Below are 17473 nucleotides of genomic sequence, written 5' to 3'. Positions count from 1 at the left end.
TTACAAATTATCTATATAAAGTCAATAAAAAAAAATTAATCATAATACAAACCTGTGTGAGTGTCCTGCCCCTTTAAATGGAGATTGCAACAATTAAATCCAAAAATTGCTGCAAAATATAATTTGAGACCGAGATGAAGCTTCAGCTTCCAGCAGGACAGTAACCAAACCATCCGGCCAGAGTTACTATGGAAGTGGTTTAGATCCAAGCATTTTAAAGAGTCGAAATGGCCCAGTTAAATCCAGACTAAATCCAATTGGCAACCAGTAGCAACTGATGTTAAGAAGACATAAAATTAAATTCAGTCTGAATGTGCAAAGCTGGTTGAAAAGTTGACTCGGTAGCAGAAAAGAAATGCATGTTGTGCTTTTCAGATTTTTATTTTAAAAAAACAAAAAAAACTTTTGAACTCCACACATCATTTTCCTTTGCCACATAAAACCGTACACAAAGCAGAAAAAGAAAATGATTGATGAACTGAAGAACATTTATTGAATTTTAAAATAACACAACACTTACTGGTTAATACCATTAGTAGGACAGAAACTCTCAACTAGTAATAAGCTCAAGAAAGTTGAATAAATAGATTATTATTACAATTATCTAATCAAACAAAGACAACACAATCAATACACACAATAATGAAAAATAACATTTGTGGTATTTGAAAAGGAACACTTTATTACCACAGTGAAATGAATACCAGTTGAAATCGGCTTCTTCTAACACAAAAAACATCCACTGCTTTCTGGAAGTGAAAAATCCTGTTATTAAAATACTTATGAACCTTCAGTGCTTCTGTTTCAATTCAAGCCACACACTACTGAAAACAACACATCAGTAAATAAATTAAAAAAAATATTTTCTTTCAGCAATGTCAAAGGTCAAAATGCACCAAATCAGTTTGTGACTTTTTATTTTTTATAAAACCCCTGTACCTAAGTGCTTTTGGTTTCAGTATCAGTGTTGAAGTTGCTGGAGACCAAAGAAAAATTAAAGTTAAATATTTTCAGGATTAGTAATATGTTCAAAATTCTGTCAAAGAAAGCTTTAAGTAAAAACTGTACTTTTTACAACATGTCTAACGGGAGAACAAGACCTTCACGGGTAATAGTAAGGCTATTACCTGCAAACCCTTTTTTTCTTTTTGGCTTTTATACCCTGTATTATTAACAATTCTGGATGTAGAAATGGTGGCAGCCTTTTGGATATCTCAGAGTTAAGAAAAGTATGTATGCTGTTTTTATTGCTAGCAGCGCTATATGCTAACATAGGTTGCAAAACCTGGTTTATTACGCCAACTGTGTAATTATTTCATCATTTACCACAGCAGGTGTGATGTCACCTCTACTACTACTAATAAAAATAATGTAATTGCTTTTGGTTCCAGTGGAAAGAGCAGAGGCACAACTTTTTAACATCTGATTAAGATAAATGGTGCGAAAAACAGAAAAGTGGATTTCAGGACTGCAGTCGAGATTTTCTGTTTCCCTTTTTTTATCTTTTCAATGAAATGCTGGATCTTTTCATCCGTATGAAATATAAGGCTACACTATATCCCACTGCATCACAATGGGCAGTTCCATGAAGATGATCTAATTTAGAGGCATTGCACTCTAGATTAAGTCCCAGTTTATTTGTTCCAGTAGACTTCATATGACTTTCTCTCTGAATAACTGGCCTCTTGAGTGCTGGTGCCAGATCTCACTTTCTCCTTCACCACTTTCACTACCAAACCACCAGCCAGAGCAATACCTGCTGCCGCTTTTCCGATCTCAGCCACTGCGTTTAAGATCCGAGTAGTTGCTGCCACAGTACCCCAGTGGCCCGACGCAGGCCCCGCTACTTCACACACGGCCCCCGGTGGGACATTTGGCGCTAAGGCTGCGGAGCACTGAAGAGCTCCTGCAGCTCCGCCTCCTGCAGAGGCCACCGCAGTTTCTGCTCCACTGAGTGCCGCTGCTCCCTCCACAGCTGCACCCAAAGCAGCTCCAGCTCCCATGGCACACCCCACTCCAGCTGCCACTCCCACAGCAGAGGTTCCTATCATGCTCACCTGGCCCAGGGCGTCTAAAACGCCCTCCTGGGAACTCGTGGCCTCGCTGCCAGCGACAATTCCCACTGAGCCGCCCAAGACCCCTCCTGTCGCCGCCCCAAGAGCCACTGCTGTTTTTCCAGAGGCAGCCGCCACTATGGCCCCAACTGCTTTCCCAACACTGGTACCTCCAGCTACAGACATCCCTGCCATCTGTCCCGCGGCAAAACCAACGGAGTTCCCTACGAGAGAGGCCCCTGCTGCCGCCGCCAGAGGTGCAGCCGCCCCAAACATGGCCCCAACCGCCATGCCCGTTGCCCCTGCAGCCACCAGGATCTTCACCCTGTCCAGCACTTTAGCGGACAGAGCTGCTTCCCTCCTCAGGCGGCTCAAGGATGAATGGATAGCCTGTCTCCTCCTGCCCATGCCCTGATTCCTGCCTCTGAACCGGTCTCTGAGGAGTCGGAAGGGGTTGCTCCTGCTTTCCTCCGTCCATCTCTCAACCTTAAAATCCTTATCACCTCCATCCGACTCCAACTCACACTTTCTTCGTTTTGCAACTTTGCTACTGTTCGATCCCTCCGATTCGTCTTCCCCCTCTGTTTGCCCTCGCTCCCTCAACATCTTGTTCTGCTCCTCTGTGATGGCGGCCTCTGCCTCTAGAAACACCGCATTGGTATAAAACCCTCCGTTGTTCTGCTTCACCATTTCATCCACCTTCCTCACCAGCTGTCTAACCTGCTCCAAGTTATTTGGCTCTCTGTTGTTGAGTACATGGTATCTACCCCCACACCTCTCAATCAGGGCTTTAAGTCCATCAGGTGCCGTCTCTCTGAGGTACTTTTCGATCCCAACCCCGTCCAGATCGTCCCCCCTGGTAAACAGAACTACAGTGTGGTTGGAGACCGCGTCGGCTCCAAATATGTCACCCAACTGGCAGACTGCCTGGTTCTCATTGTCTGTGTAGCGTCCAACTGGCACCACAAGGAGGAATGCGTGTGGACCGGGAGCTGACAGAGACACACATTTGGCTATCTCTGCGTGGGTCTGCTCCACACTCAGGTGAGTGTCACCAAACCCTGGCATATCAACCACCATTATCTTCCTCTTCCTCCTTCGTGGGACAGCGTTGCCTTCCTGCTCTGCGTCCTCTTCTTCTGCCATTGAAGCAATGCCCAGCTCACAGATCTGGGTGACAGAGCTGGCACTGATCTGCGACAGGAACTGCCTGCGCCCCAGGATGGTGTTTCCAGATGCACTTTTTCCAGACCCGGTCTTTCCGACAAGGACTAGTCGGAGCTCTTCGCCCCAGGTACCTTCAACGTCCTCCTCCATTTCACCGGTCTCTCTGTTCTTGTTGTCAGGTGGGAATGCTGTAACAGGAAGGGTAATTACACTAAATTACTATTGATTAACATTACTCATTTAACAACAACTACCTTGGGTAATGTAAAATTTGTGTAGCAATGAAGAATACATCTCCATCTCTCAACCCTACAGTGCGCTAAGATTTTAGGTGGTGACGAGAATTAGACAATTTTCAGTTTGCTCCGCCTCAAACGATTACCGGAAACTCAAAAACCCATGCTATCATGACTTAGTTATCAACCACACTCTTCAGTGCAAAGACTCTTACTGAATGAAGAAGACTGAGTGAGGTATTTTCAATATCACTAAGTGTTAAAAGAAGCTTAGATATATAAGAAACTATTTTAAAGAACACTGTACTGATATGCAAAGACATGTCTGTGGTTCATTCTGGCTGCAAGGCAGTGAGAGAGAGCAAGACTTCAGCAGATAACAATAAGAATGAACATATTACAGCAGTGTTTGTTGCTCTGTCTATTCTGGAAAAATATGTAAAATCACACATATAACATCCAAAGACTACCACACAATTAGTACCTGAAACATTACTTTGAATCTAAAATTAAAACATACCTAATAAGAAAAAAAATCAAGTTGGTGATTAACATCAGTCCATAAGCTTCAGCACCTACACATTAAACAAAATACAATGAATAACCCTAAACAAACCAAACAATAGCTCTGATTGAAGAGTTGACAGTGGTTAAGAGCTGTAAAATTACACACAGCTAAAAAGCACATTAAATATGGTAACAGTAAAAAACACATGCACAAAACACGGCAAAATTACACATGAAACCCTGAATATAGTCAAATGTGTCTAAAATATAGAGTTGAACTTAATACAAACCACACTTAGCAACAGAAAAAGCCGTTACTGGTTGCTGTGGTAACCACCAACGGTTCAAAGCAACATAGCATAACTAACATAGCAAATGTGTTATTTTCAGAAGAAAATACTTTTTGACTAACCAAACTGAATTTAAAGAATAAATAAACCAATTTTGACAAGTTTCACATGTATAATAATTTTTAAATTAACACCCTGTTATACATGCTGGCCACTGATGACGCTGAAGACGGTTTACAATGTTTTCAAAGATGCTTTGAGGTGACAGTTTTCTCACTTAGTGGGGTGATGGAGCCATCTCTCCGAACACAAATAATTAATAACTGGTCACAGCTTAAAGGCTGGAAATAAACATCTTAATTGCTGATTTTTTCCCCCCTCACATTATGGTTCTTAAAAATAATTTAAGAATTGGCCACAAATGGCATCAGCAGAGCAAAGGCTTTATAAAAACATGAGATGGAAAGTCAGCACACTTTTGAAAAGCTTACCCATGTCCCGTTTATTACTTATCACTTTTTCTTCAATAACTTATTACTTCATGTCATTTTGATTAGGTAGACCCATGTAGCCTATGTATTGTTTTTTGTCAGATTGTGATGCGGCTGCCTAGTTTGCTTATGCCTTGGGCTGGCCCTGTTAATAATATTTTAACAGATTGTTGTGTTTTGCAGAGCAGCTAATTCAGGAACATTATTTTACTTGGCGCTGTTTGGTTGTACCCCCAAGACTGGAGATAGGGAAGACTGCAATGTTAGTGCTAAGATGGCGTCCACTGTCCTTATTAATGCATATTATTGTATGTGATGTTTTTACTCTTAAAATAGGCAGCTCTAAAACATTTTCATTGAGTGTAAGGTGTCTGAAAACGGCTTAGACTCTAAACATAAGCAGGTTTATTAAATGAGCCTCGACTTATTGCTCTAGTTAAGTAACATTCAATGCTGGAAGGATTTCTCTAGTATCTGTACAACTTTTTCAGGCGCAAAGTTTGCTTCTACCTCGAGCCGGGCCTGGATTAAATTTATAACCTGATTAGGCCCTGGATTTGTAAATGTGTTCTATATAGCCCAGTAAAAATGGCGAAAATCAGCTTCTACTTCAATGTTAGCAGTGTTGTTTGTAAACAGTGACACGTTTCTGGCGCTTCAGGAACTTTCTGCACAGAAATGTCGAGAAGCGTCATGTAAAACCGTCAGCGCTGATTTATAATCACAGCCAACACACTAAAAAAAAAAAAAATCAAAATCAAAAAGCAGTGATCACGTTTAACCAAAAGAGGAATCATTTATCATCGGATCAGATTATCTGCGCGCTACTGTTAGCATCCTGCTAACACAGAAGGCTATCATCTTACCTCGCTCCATGTTCCAGCGGAAACATTTCCCAGGCTAAAAGCGGGGTTATTTCCTCCTGTAGTTTATTATTTGGCTTCCAACCTTTAAGGGAATTCCGTCAGAGGTCAGCCTGAGTCTGAAACACCCAACATTTGGACTTTGTTCGCTTCAGAAAGCTGCTAGCTGCCTGCCCTCTGTTGGCTGATCTCTGAAATCTGACACAACACAGGCCAGCTGACTTCTCCATTAGGACATATCAGAATCACTTTATTTCATATGTCTCAACAAAATGGCTTGTTGGTCTTGCAGCAATGATATCGCTTCTCTGAATATACATATAACTTTTTATAACAGTCGCTCAACCACTTTAAAAATTACACCGATCTTCAGTTTCATAGATATAAAGCATTAAATAATGGAAAACTCTCCGGTAAGATAACAAGAAACATGTTTAACAGAGACAAGGTGAAGGCCAACAATTTATATTCTGATGGAACAGAAAGAAAGAAATGTTAATAATCTTTTAAGCACAAACAAATACAAGGTAAAAAAAAAGAATGCAAATGGAGGCGATCCCCTTCAAAATAATAAAAACATCATAAAGTTTTTTTTTTTTTCAGGCAAACAAAATAAGAGCCATCCCCACAACTTTAAGCAGCAATTACAGGGAGAGTTTTCATTTTTACAAAAAAAAATAAAAGAAAAAAAGGTACCTCTCAAAATGACAAAACAGGCCAAGGTTAAATGAGGTCAAATTTATAATTGTTTAAATAACGACACATATTTAAAGCATATGGGGTTTTACACATATTAGATCTGGACCAGACAATACATTTAGGGGTTTGTAAAGTTCTGAAGTAAACTTTTTAAATGAATAATATGCCAAAGTTCAGTAGCCATATAACCCAATACAGTGCAGGAAACTGGAAAGTATGTTGGCTCACCAGGTAAAGATGTGTATATTGCTTTAAATTTATATTTTTCAACGCAACAGTATGATCTAGCACTAAGAAAATGTTGCTAAATTTTATTATTCAGTTTATAACTCTAACAAAATCAACAGAGGACAAATATTGGTGCTTGTAGTGATCTCTTTAAAACAAGTACGGAAAAAGAATTTCTTATACTTTGATTTTTTTTTAATTGATCAATTTCAATGAACTGTTTCCAATTGTTTGGGAGTGAACAAGAAAAGGGCTTTTTAGGTTCTAACATCACAAATGTAAACATGCTCGGACTTTAACTGGTAGCTGAGTTTGGGATTTCAGCGACAAACACTCGAAGCAGGTTTGAGCATGAACCAGGTTTTTCTAGTGTCGGATAAAAGATGCTTTTCCACATCTTTACCAGGCGTGCCAATAAATCCGTCCGCCTCTGGAAGTTTGACTTTCCGTTGTTTTCCCAGAATCCTCCTGGAGGACAAAGTTAGATTCTCCAATTAGAGATCGGCGCTGATGTCGAGCCTCGATCAGAACCTGACTAACCTCTGAATAAACGCGTTATCGTGTCACAGCGACGGCTCCTCTGTTCTTTCCGTCGGAGCGCCTTCCCTTCTGTATGGTACAATTGACAGCAGCTTTTGTTTCCTTCACCGTCGTCGCAGTTCTGCATGTCGGGCTACTCCGTTTGGACTCCTGTGTTTGCTCCTCCAGATCCTCCCGCTCCTGTTCTCTTGCTCCTCGCCACCGCCGAGGGGTGGCGCTATAGCTCGGAGCGAGAGCGGGAGATGCGGGGGCCTTTCCGGATTTCTTTCCTCTTCTCCTCCTTCCTCCTTCTCTTCTCCTCCTCCCTCAGGATCTTCTGGAAAGCTTCGGCCGTGTGAAGAACCTGGAGCGGACGAGAGGGGGTCCGTGTTGGTATGAAAGCTGCAGCTGTTTTGTTTTATTCTTAAGAAATGTTGTGCTAAAACCGATCGTCACAGGAGGATTGAGTCAGATTGATTTCATCCGACATTAAAAAAAATATTCTTTTAGATTTTATTTAAAAATGTGTCAAAAATATTTTTCATTTTTAAAAAATCAATGCAATGACGCACTTGCAGTCTAAAACATAAAATTCCATGAATTAAAAAATTGCTAATGTAATTTAGAGAAATTTAAGTCTTCATTTAAAACTAATTACAGACTTAAAGCACTGAAATAAACTGCTCTACTTGCCATAAAAATATTACGTATCAATACATTAATATGAATGCCATTATTATAGCACCAGTTCTCGAAAATACACAACAAATATTACATGTTTTTTTTTGTATTTTATTTTATTTTAACCAGCCAGTTTTGGCAATTAAATGATTTCTTTTGTAGATAAAACGCTTCATGTTGTTTCCATATCACATTTACGCAAATTGGTAGTTTTACAGCAAGCAAAGAATATCTTCACATTGTGAAAAACAATAAAATATCAAACTGTAAAGGGATTTTAACATCAGGGAATGAGGGAAAAATGTAATGAAGTTACAATTGTAATGACTTCAAAACATTAATTTTCACAAGAATTCAATGCAAAAATATGCACACAGGACAAAGGCTATTGTTTCAATTAGAAAAAAAAAGAAACCAACAGTCAGGTTTGAAAATTAAATAATTTTTTTGTGTATATTTCTTTACTCCTACAGACAATGTTTTCGACTCGTTGATAATTTGGCTCTTTTTTCCTCCTTAAACTTCACATAAAATGTTTTAGTAAGTGATTCAAAGGAAACAAGAGCTGAAGCAGTTCATTCAGTCCTGCTTTCAATCTCAACATCATTGAAAAGTTGCAAAAACTGGCAGAAGTTTTAGGGTCAACCAAGATTTATCAGCTGAATAAGATGATCTGGGAGGCCAAAAATACAGTTTTGCAACTGATTTAAAAAAAAAAAATACTTTTAAAAATAAATAAGCACATCCCTACAAACAAATATTGTTGTAATCAAAAGGAAAGACGTATTTATATTGAAAATAGACGTTAGTTTGTCACAGAATCGGGAGCAAACCAAAAATGATAAATGTGGGGCAAAATATCTGCATCATACTCACATCGTCTCTCTCTGTGCGGTATGGATTTATAAAATCTGGGGATTTCTCCGTGATTCCCAGCTCCTGTGACATCTGAGAGATGAACAGAAAAGACGTGATGATGCAGGAGAATCAGGAGATGAAACACTTCTTCTTTGAAGAGACTAAACATGGGATTACTGTTGCGCCACTGTGGGGTTGAACTCACACTTTCAGGGAGCAAACTGCCGCTTTGACCAAATTAATCTACTCTGTAATCCTCTCGGTAGATTATTAAAATTGCTGGGTAATCCTGAAAGAGTTGAGTTAATTAACATAAAAACAGGGGGGCACCGTTTCATCAGCGGCGCTCGTCTCTGCTTCAAAGGCCAGACTTATGCGCATCATGGAAACAAATCAAAGTTAATCCCGGTATTTCTTTTAGCAACAAAAAGGTGCGCTTCATTTCAGAATGTCCCCCGGAAACATCTAACAAGTTAACTAGATTTTTTAAAAATTAAAAACAAATGAATTCAAAATTAAAACAAAGCAAAAACAAGTCGCAAACTGAAACAAGGACAAGTTTCCAGAACGTTAGCAAATTCTGACAAGAGTGCTACTGACAGGTACAGTGCGTGACAGAACGGGGAGTGTGTGTGTGAGTGTTTGTGGTCTTACGAGTGTGAGGACATGCTGGTGGGCTCCTCCTGTGAAAACTCCAGTCTGGTTGCAGAAATTCAGCCCCCAGCGCAGCAGCCCTCCCCAGTCGGCGTTGCGGTCGTAGTAGTGGTGGACGATGCGTGGGAAGCGCAGCGCCACGTCGCCGAAAAACGCCGTGTTCTCCACCACATGGGAGTAAGCTGTAAGAGGAAAAACCGAGGTTGCTACACGCACCGGCGCTGATGAAAGAAAACGCGTTGACGCAACGTGGGATGTTAAGCTGCAGCAGAAAGACGTAGGCAGGAGGCAGAAGTAGAGTTTGTTTTTTCTTTGGCGAGAAGAAAAAAGAAAAAGTGAGTCAGACCTTCTTTGATCTTATCATCCAGAGGGAAGGGGGCATCAGGCTGCATGTTAGCTGCCACTAGGATTTGTCTCGAGTCCTCCAACACCTGCAGATTAACGACAAGAGCTCCAGATCAGAGTCAGCTCAGACACTCTCCAGTTTTTCCACATTTGATCAACATTACACAACCGTCAATGTACTGCATTGGGATTTTATGTGACAGTTCAACACAAGGTAGAGTATAACTGTTGAGAGGAAGGAAAAGGGAATCGTTTCTAAGACATTCCGGTAACTAAAATCTGAAAAGTGCGGCGCACTTAACGGATAACTGCTAATCATGCACTCCAAGCAAAACAATATGAGCAAAACATGCAGCAATGAAGGCAAATGCTGCGATAAGCGTTTGATTTATTTAAAATAACGGCAATAACCATGAACTCGGTCACCACGAACACCTCAAATACGAGGTTAAAGTAAAGTGGTGGCAGCAACATGCCGCTGTGTAGCAGTGTTTGGGAAGTTGATCAGAGTCGGTGAGAAAAAGGGTTCATCATCCAGCTAGAGAACAACCCTAAACCTAGTCAGAGCTGCAGTTTTTAAGTTGATAGAATGGCTTAGTCAAAGTCCAGACCTAAAGTCAATTGGGAAGGATTGAAAATCCTTGAACAGAGATGCTCTCTATTCAATCTGACTGAGATTGAGGTGTTTTCTAAAGAAGAATGGACAACAATTTAGTTTGAAGATGGTATAAAAAAATATCTAAAAAGACCTACAGATTATAGTTGCTAAAATAGGTGATTGTACAAAAGGAGCTAAAGAGTTTAAACGTAAAACAATATAAAAATGGAGTCTCCTACAATTTCCACGTCACAGAAGCTCTGCACACACGGTGCCGCTTTGATCTAATGCTAATTCTCCCCCCTCTCTGTATTTCTACGTGATACTTTCTATCCACTGACTGGCATCAGCGAAGCGCTCCATCACGCTAACATGGAGTGGTGTGAAAGTGCTGACGATGTTTTTCCTGCCACCGAAGGTTGCCTGCGCCTGGTGTCCTTGCGCGGATGCACAGACATCTGTCTGCTGGGAGGAGGAGGAAAAGGAGAAGGAGGGCGACATAGACTTGTAAATCAAAGCTCCCGGAGTGAAATCGTGCTGCAAGGACTCTGAATTACCATTCAAAGGAAAACATTGTGCGGAAAGCGTTTGTATCATCCAAAAAAAAAAAAAAAAAGAAGACATCTGAACTCTTAGAAAAGGTGCGTTCTTACGCCAGAGGAAAACGCAAGACGTCCCACCTTGAAAAGCCCCTTGAGCATGATGTCTATGATCTTGTACTGCTGGTTGATGTCGTTCAGCTCCACGAGGTTCTTCAGGGCGTTCAGCTGATCTTTCCTCTTCGTCTCAAACAGCCGCTTGTCTAACAGGAGGAGGTCAGGGAGAATCAGAAGCAGCACGGATTCTCCCCCCACCTCCTCTGCACACCGACCAGAAGGATACAGATCTCCAAGTTGGAGTCGTGTCGCAGTCTCTGCGTGTCGGGGTCTGTCGAGCCGAGGGCGACGGCGGCCAGGGCCAGGATCACAGCGCTCACGCTCCACATGGTCACCAGGGGGCAGCAGAGAAGCACTCCTAGGGAGGAGAAGGAGCTGTTGAACAACACAGCCACACACTGAGGCTGCATCTCTCACTTTAAGGGTTATTGCAGTAGGTTTAGCACACAGGCCTCACCTTAAGTCACATGACCAGCGAATCCAGTTTAAACCACAGGATAGGAATCTGCCTGAGCCGCGTCCTCGGATGTTTTTCCACTTTAACTGAAATGACTTTTCTCGCTCCTTCGTCTAACGTAGCAACTTTAAAATTCTCCGTGGAAGCAGAGGCAGCCGGGAAAAAGACTCAGTCTAGCTTTAGTCTCACACTTTTCTTACACATTAAGGCATACTACAACTGTCATTATTTACTAAACACAGAACAAGCTAAAATAGAAAAGCAATTTGTGAAAAACTATGGAATTGCCTTCTGTACGACACTGCTTTGTTAATTGTGGAAATTAAAGTGTTGACTTTTGGATTGATTTTCTCGCGTTTATCTCCAGACAACTTTGACATCGAGTTAATTAATCATCACCCCTCCACCACTGTGCCTGGAAACCTCACTTTTCATGAAACATTGAACATCTCTACTTTAGTTTCATATCTCCTCTGCTTATAACTAATTCAGATGCAAAAAGAAATTGTGCCATCATATTCTTTTGAGAGAAAAAGGCTTTTGTCCTGGTAAAAAGTGGGCGGGTCTGTCTCACAAAAGAGCAAAAAGGGACAGTGGTTGATTTTCAGACCTTTAAGGAGGTTGGTGGATAAGATTGGTTTTTCATCTAAGCATTGGCCAAACATTTGGAAACTTGGACCAGTTTTCAGCCTTTTCTTTCAGACTGAAAACTGAAAAATGATCATGGCCTTCGCATCTCCTGGGTCTTTTGCAGTTTCTCTGTGCTCTGCATAGTCTGAAAAGGGTGCTGCTGCTTTGCTGGAAAATACACTCCAGGGAAGGCCTAAAATGTTTTCCACTGGTGAATGACTATTGTCGTTGTAGCATGAAGAACTTCGGGTTGGTTGGAAATGGTCTTGTGACTTTTGCCAGATTGAAAATTGTTTCCTTAAACTACTTGCTGATGTGCTTTAGTATTTCCACCCGTTCCAGAACAGCAAGTGCTTCTACAGAGGTGGCAACAAATCTGCTATGAGCAAAGAAAAAGTGCAAAAGAAAAACGTTCCCTTCTAAATCTAGTGAAAACAAACAGGATATAATTCATTTTTCCACACAACGTTCCTCGGTTTTGTTTAGAAATCTGTTGTGGATTTTTTCATATACATGCGATTAGATTTAGATTGCTGAAGACCAAATCATTTTCACTACATGCAAAAGCACTAGAAAGGAAATGTTCTTAAGCTTTTTTGTTCTCTTTAAACTAGAAAAAGCCAGAAAACTAAAACAATGCAGCCTTGACTCTCCTGCGCAATGCACCTTGAAGCTACACAAAAGCTGACATCAAGTCTGTTGTCTCGGTAGGTAAAACAATCACAGGTTACCACAACCCACCATTCGTTCATTTCATCATCTCTCATGTAAACATTGGTTTACATGGTGGAAACGTCACAGAAATGAAAGACGACGATATGATATCTCATTCCTTTTCCCAAAGCACTTGGCCCATCTCCCTGGCTCCTCTGATACTTGTACAACATGTAATAGAAAGACACACAGGGGATATATGGTCAATATGGAGGAGTAGAGGGTAGCCGGCGTTCATAAACGGGGTCCCTTATGTTCCTTTTAAGACACATTTGATGTCTGGCGCTCGCTTAATCCCCAGAGGAACTTTTACAATCTCTGCAACGGACTCCTGCTCGGCTCAAGCCCCACTGAAAACACGGGGTCTATATAACACTTTCATTGGTCTGCGACTCCTATTTTCCTTTCCTCCTCTGGAGCTTTTAAAAACATTTGAAAGCGACAGATAAAAACGAGAAGGAGCGCTAAAAATAGAAACTAATAAATGGAAACCTCCCGAAGCCCATTTTTAGATACCATTAGCAGAAAACTGAAGGAGGACTGAACAATGCTTGATGAAAAACTACAGGATATAATTCACATAACGCATGCATAATTTAGCAAGGGCTCCATCGCCGAGACCGTGAGGAGGACGGAGAGAGGGCTCGGAAAGGTTGAGCGGACGGGAAGCGGGACAGGGCATGCGAGGTAAAGATGGGGGCTCCTCTGGGAAAACAACAGCTCTCCTGGTGAATATTTCATCCTCCTCCAAGACACAGAGAGCAGAGCAAATGCAACATGGATCAGTGGAAGAAGATAATGAGCAAGTGGGACTGGATTTCTGCTCTAACTGAGTTAATCTCTACAAGCTCGGGTGCCCGTTCTCGAATCTGAAGCACTAGGAAGTAAGCAAATGTCTCGGGGTGTGAATGTTAATTCAGACTTAGCAATTCCCCTTGAGAGTCTCACTTGAGTCCTATGAGAAAAAGTCACACTTTCCGTCTTAAAAGAGCTGATAACACAGACAAACAGTAATCATTTCCTCCCCTAAAGCTGCCTTCTGTTAAACAGGGGGCTCCTGACACATCCTGACAGCTGCTTGGCAGCTGCTCAAACGCTCCAACTCTGAAGAAGGTCTTGAGATATTATTTCTAGAGATGCGAGTGTGAGAATTTCATTTTTTAGCAGCCGTTTCTGCGTACCGCGGAAGTCTCTGCGGTCATTGGAGTGTCTCATCCGAAGATGAAAGAGCAGGAGAAGGTTTTATTTCGCAGTCAGCAGAAACAAGCGTTCCTGAAGAAAGCTGAGTGAAGACAATTGCTCATTTAGGGACCATTATTTGGACAGCCTCCAAGCTTTTTGAGAAAAGCTCCTTTAAATGACACTAAGTGCTGAGAAGAAGCTTCAATGTTTCGCCTCGACGGCAGAGGATGGCGCCCTCTGACCAAAACCAGGATGGTTACTGGCACAATCAGGAAATCCTGCATGATTCCTACACATTGTCAATTATTAACTTCCAAACATTTTACTCAAATTTCAGACCATTAAAAATAAAAACGTTTAATGTCATATGTTGTATTATTTTATAGCGATTGGGGTTTAGTATGAGTGTGCCGTCAGCATCAAAAAGCCCCCCACATTGTGTACAAATCATCAGGGTTTTATAAGCCTGGTGGGCCACCAGGCTTTACTTGTGCCCTCATCAGGCTAAGCACTGCTTATTTAAGTTTTTTAAAGGCTTTATAGTTGGTGTTCAGATATTAATCTTCCAATATTTCAATAGCACATAATTATCAATTGATATTTTTAAATTTCCTGTCAACTTTAAAAAAAATTTTACTCAAAAAAACGGTGGGCTGCTGGATGAATGACTGTCTCAGCGCCCTAACCACCAGGCTTAGCAAATGTTTTGGGGAAACCTTGAAACATATTTCACCTCCTAACCCACAACCTCTCATAAAAGACGCAACTTTGTAAGAATTTGCGGATTGTTTGGTTCTCAATCAATAATTTTAAACTATAATTAAGAATAAGCATTTTATTTTTATGACATTTTCGAGATACGTTTTTTTTTATCCCATTACATTGAGATCAAGATCTCTTAAGTTTGACAAATTTCCTTATCTTAAGATCACAAAACCTAGTTTGTTGTGTTAACAGTTCAATTAGGTAATTTTCTCAAAGCAAAGTCTTAAGCTTTATACTCATTACCTTTTTATTATACCATCTCAGTTTAACAAGATGTGGAACTCTTGGTTCCAAATATAGTTGTACTGTTGTATTATCTTGATACAAAAATGTAAGATTTGTTTTTGTTACCATAATGATTTCATTTTTATGGCGATCCTAAATTCCCAGTCTCATTATTTCAAGATAATAAGATGAAGACAGTTAAATAATGACAATATTTTGATTAGGTCATAATCTTGAGATGGGATAAGTGTCACAAATGTCATATTTGCAGTAATGCCATATTTATCTCATGTTTACTGTTTTTTCTTTTTAATGAGAAACAAGTGTTAAAGATAACTTTGCTGTGATATTAATTGGATGAGTTGATTTCCCACAAATACAATCTCTCTTTCCTTATTTCTAAATCTTATCTTGGTGTGATTTCAGTTTCATTGTGTCATTTTCTTAAGACAACAAGGACTCAAGCTCAAGAGTTTTGTCATAATTAATTTCAATATTTCATCTTGATTTAGAGTAATATATTGAACCATTTGATGCAAATGTAGTGATAACAGTTTGGTTCGTTCATTATCGCAAGATAATAAACTAATCAAGCACATTTGGTTTCATTATATCACTGAACTCTATGGAGAACCTGGTTGATTAAAGATTTCCCAATTAATTTTCTAATAATGAAGGTTTTATTATGTAATTATTTTAAGATGACCAACCTAGAAGAAAATACATAAATGTATCACAGCAGGAAGTAAAGGACCATATGTTTATAAACTCTATTTATACTTAAAATATTTCAAAAATTACTCTACTACACTTTGAGAAGTGTTTGGATAAACAAACTGTTTTTGTAATTTTCCATTTTATACTAAAACCAGACTTTGAAAAATAAAAATAAGTTTCATTCTTCTTCACATACTTTTGAGTTTGTGCAGGAATCCTGGTAATGCGCATCCAACAGCTCCCAGCCTATCAGAGCGAGAACAAAGTGCTGAGACATTAATAAGTAGTGTAAGCAGGACATTAACAGCAGATCAATCATTTCTAATGTGGCGCGGGCCGCACAGACACAGAGTATAAACGCAGCCATTAGCTGTTAGCAGGAAACTCTAATTACACAGGATGATAGTTTTACACCATCCAAGTCATCAGGAAATCTATTGGTGGGGGTTATTGGATCTACCCAGACCAATATTACAGAGGTTGTGACACAACACACACTGTGCCTCTTGAAAACGATGATTGGTTTCTACACTTCTAGCTCCATAAATGTGTCCTGCGGCGTGATTCGCCTTTCATTCTTTAGGGTTCAAAACAGAAGCCCGGCACACAAACTATACAGGATGGCTGATGTTCGCTGGGTCCAATCCAGGTTGTCTAACACACATTCCTGTACGGAGTCCAGGATTCAATGGTTTTTCCTGATGTTCAAACATCCAGGTGGGCTTGTTTCAGATTTGCTCTGAAGTTGGCAAGGTGTCCCGGCAATGTGGAGGGCTAAAGACGGCGGAGAGCTCGCCAAAGCCATGTAAGCCCACGTGAATCTCCTTCCCTGGCTGTAGATTTCCTTCTCTGCCAAACAACAGCCTCCCGGGGCTGAGAGACTCAAGTTTGGGTTTCGTGTGTGGGAGACTCAAGAGTTCTGCCAATTGTCAATTAGGCATAGCCAGCCTGTAAAAACGTGCTTCTGCTCTGCGCTGTGGAAACGCATGCAACAATATCCAACACACGGCTACGCTCTGATGCACTTTGGGGGGAACGCTCCAGCATCTATCTCATGAGGCACGCTGACCCGTGAGGTGAATGGCGAAGCAAGACGCTCATCAGACAGACAGCTGGATGTGCAGCAGGAGGAGATGCTGCTGCTCCCCCTCAGGCTGCGCGCCTGCGCCTGCTGTGGGAGGCTTGAGGTTCAAGGACTGACACTTCATCTTTCTCTCTCTCTCTCTCCATCACATCCAAGACACCTCATCTCTTGTCATCAATCATGCAAATCCACGGACATGCGTAATGACGATGTCTGAATAAACAGTGTCACGCGGACCATTAATTAAGATTGCTTAATTGATTACACGGTCCCCTTTTCTGACCCAACTATAGGGGCAAATATTCATTAGTTTCGATCTTAACAAAAATACAACAACGAGGAAAAAAAAAAACCCTGCGATTATAGTGACAAACATGCAAACAAGACTTTATGAAGGATTTAAGCGGCTTTTCGACGCAACATTATCTAAGCAGGCGAAGAAGGGATCAAGCTCCGGACGTTGCAGCCACGCAGCCCGAGGTCCACTCACCGTGTTGTAGCGAGGCACAGCGAGCGCCGAGGAAAGGCGGCGATTAGCGGGCAGCGTTTTGCTCCACGGCAGCGCAGTTTAATCTCTTCGGATCCCCCGCACAAAGCGTCAAAGGAGTCCGTCCGCGGAAGACGGGACATGCGGTTCGCCCGACTCGATCCTCAGGTGACAGAAGCGGAGGCGGTTCATTTACATGCGGCTCTCGACGCTCCACTCCACCAGCGCCACGATCGCACCGGCTGGCTTGACTTGGACGAATGACAGCGGCCGGGCGGGCGCTGAACGCGGAGGAGGAGGAGGAGGAGGCGGTTTCCACACGGCGGGTTTACACAGACGCACCGATAGAGGCTCATAGTTTCCTTA

At 41.3% G+C, this 17473-nt stretch overlaps 2 protein-coding genes across 4 annotated transcripts; both read right to left on the bottom strand.

Annotated features, from left to right (window-relative positions):
• Positions 1 to 470: 470 nt before the first annotated feature.
• On the bottom strand, positions 471 to 5799 carry LOC102219178 (immune-associated nucleotide-binding protein 9-like). The gene is made up of 2 exons (XM_005814503.2): positions 5612 to 5799; positions 471 to 3409 (listed from the first exon to the last, which is right to left on the bottom strand). Exons 1-2 carry the CDS (start codon positions 5619 to 5621, stop codon positions 1635 to 1637), a joined length of 1785 nt encoding a protein of 594 aa, XP_005814560.1. The 5' UTR covers positions 5622 to 5799; the 3' UTR covers positions 471 to 1634.
• A 38-nt stretch (positions 5800 to 5837) lies between these two features.
• ccdc134 (coiled-coil domain containing 134) lies at positions 5838 to 17398 on the bottom strand. 3 transcript variants are annotated; one of them, XM_005814500.3, is made up of 8 exons: positions 17111 to 17398; positions 15733 to 15782; positions 11073 to 11204; positions 10871 to 10992; positions 9594 to 9678; positions 9248 to 9429; positions 8612 to 8683; positions 5838 to 7418 (listed from the first exon to the last, which is right to left on the bottom strand). In XM_005814500.3, exons 1-8 carry the CDS (start codon positions 17248 to 17250, stop codon positions 7293 to 7295), a joined length of 909 nt encoding a protein of 302 aa, XP_005814557.1. In that variant the 5' UTR covers positions 17251 to 17398; the 3' UTR covers positions 5838 to 7292. The 3 variants fall into 3 exon arrangements, with proteins under 3 accessions (XP_005814557.1, XP_005814558.1, XP_023204633.1); XM_005814501.3 differs by lacking the exon at positions 15733 to 15782 and having other exon boundaries at positions 17111 to 17199; XM_023348865.1 differs by lacking the exons at positions 15733 to 15782; positions 17111 to 17398 and adding an exon at positions 11304 to 15666.
• Between the last annotated feature and the right edge of the window lie 75 nt (positions 17399 to 17473).

This window comes from Xiphophorus maculatus, chromosome 16, assembly GCF_002775205.1.
Source record: "Xiphophorus maculatus strain JP 163 A chromosome 16, X_maculatus-5.0-male, whole genome shotgun sequence".
Taxonomy (NCBI): Eukaryota; Metazoa; Chordata; class Actinopteri; order Cyprinodontiformes; family Poeciliidae; genus Xiphophorus; species Xiphophorus maculatus.
Note: the sequence above shows the minus strand (reverse complement) of the source record. Positions and strands in the feature narration are given on the sequence as shown.